This window comes from Lepisma saccharinum, chromosome 1 (assembly GCF_977018435.1).
Source record: "Lepisma saccharinum chromosome 1, izLepSacc3.1, whole genome shotgun sequence".
Classification (NCBI taxonomy): Eukaryota; Metazoa; Arthropoda; class Insecta; order Zygentoma; family Lepismatidae; genus Lepisma; species Lepisma saccharinum.
The window spans coordinates 118767112-118779545 of NC_139229.1; the positions used below are offsets into that span (position 1 = coordinate 118767112).

At 34.4% G+C, this 12434-nt stretch overlaps 3 protein-coding genes across 13 annotated transcripts in view; 2 read left to right on the forward strand and 1 right to left on the reverse strand.

Annotated features, from left to right (window-relative positions):
• Positions 1-3632, forward strand: part of DPCoAC (dephosphocoenzyme A carrier) — a 60748-nt gene extending 57116 nt beyond the window's left edge. For 6 of the 8 annotated variants that reach the window (XM_083137577.1, XM_083137563.1, XM_083137552.1 and 3 more), the window contains 3 exons: positions 339-516; positions 1818-1984; positions 3358-3632. In XM_083137577.1, coding sequence (XP_082993703.1) covers positions 339-516; positions 1818-1956 — 317 coding nt within the window. In that variant the 3' untranslated portion in view covers positions 1957-1984; positions 3358-3632. The remainder of the gene's footprint in view (positions 1-338; positions 517-1817; positions 1985-3357) is intronic. The other 2 variants (XM_083137596.1, XM_083137612.1) reach the window with 1 other exon arrangement.
• A 1408-nt stretch (positions 3633-5040) lies between these two features.
• LOC146000221 (calmodulin-like protein 4) lies at positions 5041-11084 on the reverse strand. The gene is made up of 5 exons (XM_083137624.1): positions 10896-11084; positions 8664-8694; positions 8221-8352; positions 7839-8021; positions 5041-5714 (listed from the first exon to the last, which is right to left on the reverse strand). The coding sequence occupies exons 1-5, from the start codon at positions 10896-10898 to the stop codon at positions 5614-5616; spliced, it is 450 nt and encodes a 149-aa protein (XP_082993750.1). The 5' UTR covers positions 10899-11084; the 3' UTR covers positions 5041-5613.
• A 712-nt stretch (positions 11085-11796) lies between these two features.
• Positions 11797-12434, forward strand: part of Stat92E (Signal transducer and transcription activator Stat92E) — a 68942-nt gene continuing 68304 nt past the window's right edge. For 2 of the 4 annotated variants that reach the window (XM_083137647.1, XM_083137665.1), the window contains exon 1: positions 11797-12021. The gene's annotated coding sequence lies outside the window, so the exon portion shown is untranslated. The remainder of the gene's footprint in view (positions 12022-12434) is intronic. The other 2 variants (XM_083137638.1, XM_083137657.1) reach the window with 1 other exon arrangement.

Genomic DNA, 12434 nt, shown 5'->3' on the forward strand with positions numbered 1-12434 from the left:
TGTTAGTTACAGGTTCAGTTTTCTATAGTGACAGTCCCAGAACTTTCCAAGCATGGGTTGTGTGCATAAGAAATATTATTTTGTAAATGCCTGATTCTTTACTACTTCATACTGTAACTTAAATATTACAGCAACTATTTTAATTGTCTAGATAATTTATGCACCATTTTGTCATGTAGGTGAGATGCTTGTTCTCACACACTCTATAATTGATCATTCAGGACACTTCCTAGATATACTGCATTTCTTGCTCATGATGATGGAATATATGGACCAAGCCTTGATGTGAAGAAATGTGAAAGCTTCATTTTGAACTAAATACTCTACGTTTGTTTCAGATTATTTTCTAGAACAAAAATTGAATCCATTTGAACGCTTAGTTTTTGGTGCCATTGCGGGTGCTTTAGGCCAGACCACGTCATACCCACTGGATATAGTAAGACGGAGGATGCAGACAACGAAAATAAAAGATAATATCTACACTTCTATTTGGGGAACATTGAAGAAAGTGTACAGGTGAGAAAGCTGAGAAATGGAAAAATATTAGAATTCAGATTGGCATACAGAACATTTCAAGTCAGGCAAGATTTTTTATTGCAACTGTTCGTGGTTTTGGCTCTCTGTTAACTTATTTTTCTCATGCGAAATTTTGCAATTTTGAATTTCTACCAGAAACTGACAAGTGTTTTACGTAAATTCAGTTGAAAATCCATTTTCAAGAATGATCTTATCCTTTTTTCCTGAGGCAGACCAAGTTAACAGGATATATAGTTTTCATTCAGTCATATTTTTATGGATTGTTATAAACATCATTATTGTATGCCCTGTGACATTCCTCCTGGCTCTAATCACATGCAACACTTCACTTGCTCTGCAGTGAGCAATGAATCTATACTAGTCTGCTGTGAGACTTCTTAGAGTGCAATATGTATTTATTCATAATAGGGTTGAGTAACATGAATAGATTCTGAATGGTAATAACACACAACAGTTTTAATGGAAAAGTCTTTGCAAAATAATACTACCCAGTTCTTATTTTCTTCTATTTTATACATGCAATAAGACATGGAACCATCTTACACATGATTTAACATAACAAGTAATGGCTACTTCTCTTTACAATCCAGATCATCTTGCAAAGATGTGATGATGTGTTTTCTGTGGTATGGCCACTTAGTACAAAGTGTTGCTCCTTTGGAATTGGAATTTAGTAGTATTGTAAATATTTATGATTATGCTACTCTTTCCTTTCATTGTCATACAAAATTCGGGTTTCTTAGTGTGGACTTTTGCTCTTTTATTGAACATAACTGTGGCTCACTAACGTTTGTTTGGTGTGCACCATGGGGCAATATTGTCAGCACTAGCCCCATATGGCTTACCAATAGCTATGACATGGCCTATTTAATGTAGCTACAATTGAACATGCACACATTTTCTCAAGCACAAATTTCATTCTTACTTTATTTTTATTTTTTTCATATTAAATTAAGTTCATAAGTCAAACTCTGGATCACTAAGAAACACTCTTGTCATTGCCTTTTTAAAATTTCTGTATGAAGCAAAACAATATGCAGGAACACTGTAAAAGATGATAAAGATAGTGATGCCTCTGTGGTGCTGATTAGGAAAATTGTATATTTGTATGCACACATATTTTTATTCAAAGTAAAATTTAATTTTGTATGGCACATTTTATATTGGACCATTTAAATCCAATTAAGCAAGGCAATTTCTTTTAGGTTTATTTTTTAAATGAAATTAGAGCAGCTGAATGCATAAATTGTTATCTGCTTACTCCTAATTTACTTTTCTAGGGAAGAGGGTGTTAGATATGGGCTGTACAAAGGACTAACTATGAACTGGATCAAAGGTCCTATTGCTGTGGGAATCAGCTTTTCTACCTTTGATGTAATGCAAGCATTTTTGCGCCAAATGCCAATGTTCAAGACGTAGTCTTTGATTTTCTACTTTTATTGGACAGGTATGTAAATTTTCTTCTAGTGGTCAAATGGTAAATTGAAAAATGCTTGATGTTCTGTCGAGAAAATAATACAAGAAATGTTCATAGTAAGAATGTAATTAATTTTAATTTTAGGGGACTGTAGTTATCAATTGATTATAAAATAGCAAAAAACATGATGTTGAACCTAAATTATGAATTTGTCCTTGAATTAATAATGTGATCATGACTGGCTGCATTTATTGTGTTACGTTTAGGCCATTCGCCAGCTTAAACTGCTTGGCTGGGAGAGAATATGTATATGAGGAACAAAATAATTTAAGTTTATCGCTAAGGCCATGCATATTTCGTTTTTGACGAAAAAACGAAATTTGATAAAACACATTGTAGTGTTAATTTTTCATGTTTTTGAAAGGTGTGAGATGCATTTTGTGACCATGTTTTGTCACGAAATAATGTGAAATGAACTGCAAAAAGCGAAATTAACTCTTAAACACGAAATTTAGGGTTTATTCACCGACGCGGCACCTTCTGAGGTCTGAATTATCCTGCGAGTTATGCAATTCCCGGAAAATTGATTAATTCTGCTGTTAATATTGGAGAAACAAAAATTGACTCCTTTACACAGAAATAAACTTAATACTTGGATAACTACATAAATGGGCTATTAGAAGTGAAATGTTAATTCTGTTAAATATATGTAGTTTTTAAATCAAATTTAGGATTATGTTCACAATTTTAAAACCAAAATGTCTTTTTATATACCACTTTTGATCCAATTTTTCACTGCTATAACACCAATATTTTATTTTATTCACCGCTTTTGAACCCGAAATTGACTGTTTTTATACCGAAATTTTGCTTTTTTATTTACCAAAAATATGTGTCTCTATTTATCGCCCTCTACCAATATTTAAGACATTATACAAGCAAGTGGGGAGATGACCACGCACGAGCCAGTAAGATAACTCTACACTGATAATGATAAACTCAAAGTGTCACCACTGTACTTGGTTTCTTTCCTGGTTCTTTGGCTGAGTCACAACGCAGCCCTGTGTCAGTCCATCGGTGTCCTCGGTGGGTTCATCTAAACCTCTTTAGCGGACCGGCTTAACACTATCACTCGCGACACACTTTGTGCTTTGCTCTCTTGATCAAGACTACCCCGGTGAATGCTGGCATTTTTCATTACACAGCAATTTATTCCGGCTCGTGACATTTGTGCAAACTGCGAGGAAGTATTTAAAAGGGAATAAAGCAAAATTTTTCACCATGAATTTTTATAAATTAGGAATTTGTGCAAGGTTGTTGAGGGATTTATCAATATATGCACCAAACAGTAAACCATTTTGTGGTAAATATTAATTTGTTATGCAAATATTTGTTTCTTGCAGGGTGAAATGACAATATGGCAAGATGTTGAAGCTTTAAGTTGCTCTGCAAGTGTACTTGCAGGGTATTTGTACTTTTGTAAGTGGCATGTACTGTTTGGAAGATTGATGATGTGAACTTTTGTGACTACTTCATCCCAGAAGTATCTCACTGATGTGCAGATAAATAGCAGCCATCTCCATTGAAACCATAAATATAAGGATGTACATAGATTGTATATAGACCCCTATGTGTATAGAGAAACCAAACAAGAAATGTGATAGTTGCTTTTTTTTCTTCTTTTTTTCTAAAAAGAGAATAGTAGCCAAACATCCTTTTGTACATGCCAGCACAGATTTTATATGATTGCACACGTGTGTGTGTGTGTGTGTAAATTTACTTTTAGTATCGCTCTATGAGTGGTACTTAAGGAGCATGTTTTTTTTTTAAATTTTTTCCATGTTTCGAGTTGAAATTTGATACAAAAAAAATTAATGTATAACAGTAATCATGGTTAACAGGTGTTGTTGTTTTTTATAAGTACAAGCATATGTTTTTAAGACACTTAGTGTTTCAATGCAGTGCTTGAATACCAATAAATTCAAATGGAGCATGTATTGCTTCTTTGTACTGAATATTAATGCCTTTGTGTACAAGTAATAATTTTTATACTCTAAAATCCAAATGAAATATGCAAGATCAATAATAATTGTATTGGCTAAGATCCTTTAGGGTCACACATTGGCAAAGCTAAAAACAGTGCAGTTTTCTAAACTGGGAGGAAAATAGTGCATTTGTGTACATAGGTAATTAAAAGCAAATGAAGTCATTAGAATGTATTTTTATTGATATTTGTATATCCTTGATGTTTTATCTTTTGTTGTTTTTATTAGGAACAATTTATAAAGACTCAGTCGTTACATACAGAATGATGCTTATTTCATTAACCTCTCCTACCATATGTTGTCGGTGAATTTTATAAATTGTTAAACCCTAAATGTTGATTTGACACCAGTTCGGCTCAATGGGATGTACACTTCTGTTCACATAAAGTGGCACATTTTATAAGGTTGGACAGTTGTAGAATATGCCACTTTATCTGAACATCACTACACTGCACCTTGAATGATGTTCACCTCTAGCCTATTTTTGTTAAACACCACACAAAATAAAATAACAGCACAATATATTTTCAATATATGTTCAACAAAAATGCTGTTGGCATGTCACATAAGTTTATTATCAAGTTTATGCCTATCTTAACACTGATTCATGTTGAGGGTAATAAACAATGTGGTTGATAATACAGTGTCCGACTTTGGCAACACTTTGCTTAATTGTTATTAAAACATGCATGTTCTTACATATGTTTGTCTCTCTAAATTTTCCCAATATACAGGGCATTCTCTTGGCAGAAAGTGTATCTTCTCATTCCGTTATACGGTCGTAAACACTGGGTTGCGTGACTTTTTGGACACACTGTATAAGATCGAGTTCCGAAGGTGACAGAGGCCACCAAAATTAATAGATCTTTAGTAACTCGCTTACGTTTTATATTAACACTGATGTTAAACTGCTAACAATTTTCAGAATAGTGTGGTTAAAAATTTACAGTAAAATATGCTAATTTCTCTAGCATTGCATATCTTCTGTAATATGTAATTATATTATCCCAACAGTGGAATGGAAGAAATGAAATTTCAATATATTCAACATAAGTTTATTATCCATTCAAATTATTCATAATACTGGTTATAAATATGTAATACAAATGTAATAATGCATAGTAACAAATTGATTTCATTACTTGAAATTCATATTTATCAAAAGGTTGCCTTTTAAACCATAAAAAAGCTATCAAAATTGTATCAACAATTGCATACAAAATACTGGTCCATTAGGAGTTGATTGGAATGCCTTTGAACTTGTATTGTGTTACAGTCTCTGCTTCAATGCATTACATAACCTCTCACCTCAAATTTTACAAATCACTAGTTAATTATAAAAAGAATAACTGAATACATTTAAATGCCCAACTACAGATGCCTGCAACTACTCTATTGTTTTCCATTAATACAAAGTCATAAAACAAACAATCACATTGAAGTTAAATGAATGCAAATGAGAAAATTGATGTAATTTTAAACTCTGTTACAACACTATAGCTGTACAGCTATGCTTTATAAATATCACTAAAAAATCAACAAAAGGTAATTTATATAAATACAACGCATTCAATTATAAATATGTAATAAGTAACAAAGACAGTATGCAAAGCTTCAATAGTAGTCTGGAACTGGGGCACAGGCTATCTTCACAAAATCTTCATACCTCACCATGCCATTTGCAGACACGTTTGCCTCCCTGAATATTTGGTCAACTAAAAAAAAGAAAAATATTTTTTAATAAAGAGGAATGAACTAGCCCAATGATCAAATACAAAATATTATTTGTTTTATGCAGCTTTATGAAAATACCACAGCATGCATGCACAAAATTGCCACATTGGCAGTTTTCCAGATGATGGGTTGCAATGCAAAAGGGCTTCCTTAATTTTTCATATCTACTCCTTCCTATGGATTTTTATGAAGTACCAAGTGTAGACTTTGTCACACAGTCCGTCCAGTAGAAAAGGTGACTGATTTTTTTGCCACGGAACCACCAGTGCCATCTATGAAGAAGTATATGTACTACGTCGAGACACATTTCGACTTTCTTCCAGCAAAGTTACAAAGCACTAACGTTGACAGTCTACGCATACGGATCTTGTGACTGACAGTACCTGCTGAACGTCGGTCGGAAACTGAGCAATGTGCCAACGTTACATTCTGTTTCAAATTGGGTAAAAATGCAACAGAGACGTTTCAAATGATTCAAACTGTTTACGGTATTGAGCCGTAAGAACGTGTTTAAGTGGTATGCAAGATTTCGTGATGGTCGAGGCTCTCCAAAACCGAAGAAAGTGTGCATGCAGAAGAGCCAAATCAAAACCCTGCTCACGGTTTTCTTACATTCCAAAGTAATTCACTCCAGACGGTCACACTATGAATGCTGAGTATTACGTGGGTATTTTGCATCGTTTATTAGTCAGGATTCGTAGAGTTCAGCCCGAATATCGGGAACAGGGCTCATGGTCTCTGTTGCACGACAATGCACCCGTGCACAAGAGCAGGTTGGTACGCGAGTTTTTGGCCAAAATATGGATAGTGGAGCTCAATCACCCCCCATATTCTCCAGATTTAGCTCCATGCGACTTCTGGCTATTTCCAAAACTGAAATTGGCATTGAAAGGAAGGCATTTCGACACCATTTCAGACATCCAAAAGGCTTCGACCGCAATTTTGGAGGCAATTCCGAAACAGGAGTACCAAGACTGCTTCACAAAGTTCTACAACCGCTTCAGTGCATGTATTGACTCAAAAGGTGTCTATTTTGAATAAACGTTATTGTAAACTACCAGTGTACAATGTCTTATCTTTCATTTCTCATTAGTTACCTTTCCCACTGGACGGACTGTGTACCTTAAATGCTAATTTTTGTTGGACACCTGCCATGCCACTGGTGGTGCACATATTGAGGTTTGTTGAGCATAATGCTAAAATGCAAGAGTTCATGTACCACAAAACACCAATTATGTAAGTTTCAGAATTACGACCTTTCCTTATGATTTTTGTGGATGGGGACGGTAAAAAAGGGAGGTTCATGACCCCCAAGAAATATATACATCCAAAAAGGCACATAAATAATAATGGATCATGTACGCAAAGTAAAGTTAAAATATAAAAACACCCCTTGTCCATGTGCACACATGCCATGAAGGCATATGGGGTGATGTGGAGATATAAAGCTTCACATATTCTTGATCTTGGCTATAGTTGGGATGATGTGGTCAGCAACATGCCCAGCCACACCGAAACTGGGAAATGACGAAAAATGGTAACGGTTCAGATTGTTTTATGATTTCTCCTAGCACAAAAACTAATTATCGTAGAATTTTGGAAATCATTGTCACACGAAATTTGAAACTTCCTTAAAGTAATGAGCACTGTTTGGACTCGAAAGAGTTACTTATGTTGAAAAAACAACTTGAAAATTACCTTACGCACTTTTCATGGACAAGATATTCTCCGTCGACAAGTGACAGTAAATATCGTAGAAACGTGGGAATGAGTGTAGAAGTAAATTGGAACCTTAGTATAATGTATTTAGGGACTTTATTTCAATGCTAAGGGAACCTAACCTAACCATGAAAGCATATGTTGAACAAAATCTTAAGTAATCGCTAAAACTTCGTAGTACATGTTAACAGACGTACATCGAAATCGAACCATGTAAAAATTGAATTGGTAGCATGATGAAATCGCAATAAAACAAAAGGAAATTGGGCCCAAAAAATTCCTGGTGCAGATCACCTACCCTGGGATTTAAATTTCCAATTTGACTTGATAACCATTTGTGGTAGGGTTAGATATAAACACTACATCTATCTATGCATGTGCCATACCTTCTTTTGTACTCAGCTTTTCTCCCCAGCGAAGCAACATGTGTCTTAATTGACGTGCTGGTATTACACCACGACCACCAAAATCTGCAGCACGAAATGCTTCCACAACTTCTCGAGGCAGGTCCTCAACTCTACTATGTGCATGCATTACATCCAGGAAATCAGCAAAAGACATTTTTCCACCTGAAAATGTAAATATCCATTGTTATTTTTATTATGTGTTTCATAGTTGTAACACTATTTTTATTTATTTTAGCAAAAGATAAATCACTCAGCCTGTGCTCTCATAGATAAAAAAAACAACATATAAATTACACTCTTAGAAGAGCTGGAAGTGATTTTTAATACTTTACACATAAATTCAACTTTGAATGCTACATACCTTTATCCTTCAGGTACTTTTTCAGTTCTGCAATTGTTGGACTCATCCCCAGAGATCGCATGATAATTGTTAATTCATCCAAGGTCCGAATTTGCCCATTCCTTGCAAATAGGTAAAAACATTCCCGAAATTCTGAAGAAAGAAAAAATAACTCAACATTACATATGCAAGCACACACACACCTGAATTATGTAATCCTGGAATACGGAAACACTAAGTTCAAAACATGCAGTTCCATTTATTAATTTCTGTATAAAAACCACCTCAAAAATGGATGGTCGTACTCACATATAGCCTACATATAATATCTGAGAATACTAAAAATAAAACTTAGAGAGAGAACTCCCATGTATTCTAGAAATAACATCATTTTCTTTGATTATTATATTTCAATTACTACTTTCTAAAATGTTTACAAAGTTGAAATATCCATGTACACTTACCATCAATGTCTTGTTCTCGAAAATATCGTGCCTGCAAAAATTATTTCACAATTAAGTCTAGAAAACAGTAAAACAAATAAGCTTCTTTCTATTGGAAATAGTAATTACACACACTCAATCAAGATTTAGTTTTTCAGTTGCTTTTAATAATTGTATTGCAATAGCAAAAGAGTTGATGTGCAATATAATAGCCTGACAGCATGCTAAAGGTAGCAGAAGGGAGGAGTGGGGGTGGGTCATAATCCTGTTTAGACCAGCATTCATAAAAAAAAAGAAAATACAAAACTTGCCTCTGGATACGGCACAGCACACTGATTCTCAACATACCAGACATCATCTTGAAGTACTACTATCATTAGAAAAAAAGAAGGATGATTGAAATAAGTTTTATCTGAGCCATTATTATTTGGGGGGGAGGGTTGCAACACACACCAAAGTAATTACTGGTATCTCAACTCATGTCTATAAATCTTAGGAATGATACTGAAGGTTTAAGCAAGATTATTAGAAGTATGTATTAGAGAGATTTGTCCAATTCCATACTTTCTTGTGACGATGTAATGATGGTAGAAGGTGAAATTATCCATTAATCAATATAAAGGAAAAAATGTCAGGCAACTACTGAAAACACAAAAATATAAATATATATGTGAAAAAAGGTAACAGTTCGTTATATCGGAGACACATTTCTTCATTTTTACAGAAGAAACTACTTACGGAAATAAGTTTCTCTAAGAGTTCCAATGTTCATCGTGGAATCTATTTCACCGGGAAATCATGTATTTTTCAAGAGGAATATCTCACCGACGCACAAGTGCCATTGCTTTCGCTATGTGAACCGGATACTGCATACATTTGATGACGTAACCCCCTGTTAGTGTTTCCAACTCCTTTTTTTAAACTGTTTGCCTAACCTAACCTTATCGGCAATGGTTTGTGGGGCTATCGGTCAGCTACCCATGCATAATGTACAATTTGCACACGTGACGAACACGATAGTAGGTATTTTTCGGTGAAGAAGGTTGAAAACACTGCATACCTACAACGCTAATCAACCTCTGCCCACCATATTGTGTGTTACCGAAGCGAAAAAAGGAATAACAAAAACTACTCTCTATGTGAAAAATTGTGTTTGTTTTCGTGTAAAAAGGATAATGGCACCTTGAACTATGTTCTGCAATACACAATTGGTAAGTACGAACCATGCAAAACACAAAATATCCGATTTTCATGTGTCTCCGATATAACGAACTGTTACCTAAAAAAAAACTTCTCAAAATGGCCAATGTTTAAAATTAGCAATTTGTAGCCTATTTATTTCTACATTTGATCCCCTATTTTACAGTACAAATGCAAAGGTATATGAATTATTATTGAAAGTAAAATTGCATTTCTGTAAAGTTGATAATAATTAAATAATCAAATATTCCTTTTAAATTAGAATTTTGAAACAACACAAGATATTCAGTGAGACATAACAGCCGTAAGAATGAATCTAAAGAATACAATATACTCTACAATATAAACTGATGAGAATTTAATACAGAGTTGAACATTGAATAAGGATTAATCACAAAACACATAATCAACGCAGCATGGTATGGTTTTATGACAACCATTTGATGGTATTAGCGACTTTCATATTTACTTCTTCACATGACCCTTAGATTCCTTATCTAGATATTTTTCTTATTCTGGCATTTAATATCTGCATACTGAAACCCTGTCGTTTAATGTCATTGTGTACAAGAAAATAAAAGTGATACTTTCTGCTCCTTGATGACGACTGGGGTTTGGTTAATGATCCATTCACTAGCAAGTAAACAAGTTTCGTTTATTTACAATATCAACGATTCTAGCTTTCTATCACCATTCTGCTTTACTTTTCTGCTTTCTGACTATGGATAAAGTAATCACTAATTATTTAACAGTATTTGAAACGCTTAGCTAATCAAATGTAGAACATTTTTAATTGTCCTTAAATTTTTTTCGGACTGTTAATTGATGCACCAACATTCTATTATGCATGTACGTGTACGACGGAATACATACTCAAAATATTACATGTCGGAAACGTTTATCAAGTAAGTGTATGCGTAATATTTTACGAATGTATACTGTATTGTAATATCCGAGGATTTGATTAATCCCAAATTATTTTCGTGCTAGTCCTAAATCAGAAACAATGACACATTAGCATAAATCGTAACAATTCCATCCCGAGTAACTTACCATGCCTTTTTACACCGTTGTGTCGCTTTCAATATATGAAACAAAACAACTATCTGAACTTGCTAACACTACCTCAAAGAGTGTTTACTTGAACAAGTATCATTTACAGTTCAACATAAATAAAACATCATGCTACAGTTACGTTTGTACTTTCTGAAACCTATCCCACTCCACTCCACAGGTATCTCAGTGTTGCTATCATTTAGGGGTGCATTTTCCCTTTTAGTATGCGCACAATTTCCATCTTAGATGCTATTTCTACCACCAGAATAAAGTTGGGGACGGACAAGCATTGATGTGAAATGAAAAAAATACGTAAAACATCAAGAAAATATTTCCCAAATAACAATTTCAGGATAAAAATACGAACCTAAAATTTCCCTGCGCCGAGGGAAATTTCTCTTCTAGACAACACTGGCCTACTTAACTTCATGCGACCTCACTTTGGCAACGTTGCCAATGTGTGACCTTGACGGGCACCGGAAAGGCGGAGAAACGGAACAGATGGGCGGAGGAAATCTATTATTCGTCACTTTCCGTAAATTGAGACTAAATTCGTTCCTTTGTTATGCAGTTGCCTAGCACTTTTAATTTAAATAATATTTATGAGTTGCTTATTAAAATATCAGCACCTTTACATCCCGATTTATTTTTTAATAATAATAATAAAAGCCCAGCATACGACAAGGGTATGGATTCTTTCTTTTAGGCATTTTTCACGGACGAGGAATTAGCTGCACAAATGAGTAAATTCAGGAGCCAACACACACAATGAGAAAATGTAAATAAATAGTTTATGTTAATACCAAACGACAGTATAAAATTATCGAATATGAAAGATATCGAGCATAAAAGAATCAGTGAATGTTCGTGTTTGGGTACTTGCCGTGGGGAATATTCTGTGACAAATCACGTGATTGGCCATTTTCTCGAATCTCTATGCTTGACAAGGTGTTGTAGGTGCAAGGAGAGACGATAACACCTTCTTTGTTACTTTTTAACATAATTTTAGGATATTCTTCGTGTTAATTGTGCAATACGTGATATTAATTAGTTTTTGCCTTGTCTTAGACCCTTTGAGTGACTTGTTTCTTGACTGCGTTGTTCAACAGAAGAAGAAATCCTGGTAAGTATGCAAAAGACGGAAAATCGCACTTCGTGATAACAAGAATATAAATAAAAGTAATTTCTGGAAATAATAAGTTATCATTCACACATGTGTAGCAGTTACCGGCAAATACAGGCAATACGTACCACCACGTATATTTAATTTGTTGTTGGTTTTCATCGGCTTGGTAAATGTTCTGTAATTCCACGAATTTGAATAGCCCTGGGGCATGTTTGTAAAGTTCAAGTTTGCAAGATATTGTGACCAGGACAATATGAATTGAAGTGTACGGTAAAAGTAACCGTAGTTCATTGTATACTTGATTGTACGGTTCTCTGGTGTGTTGTCAAAATACACATTTGATATACACGAAATTCGATCCATTCATTATATTTCGAATAGCCTGAACTAATAAGGCAAAGTACAGGGTG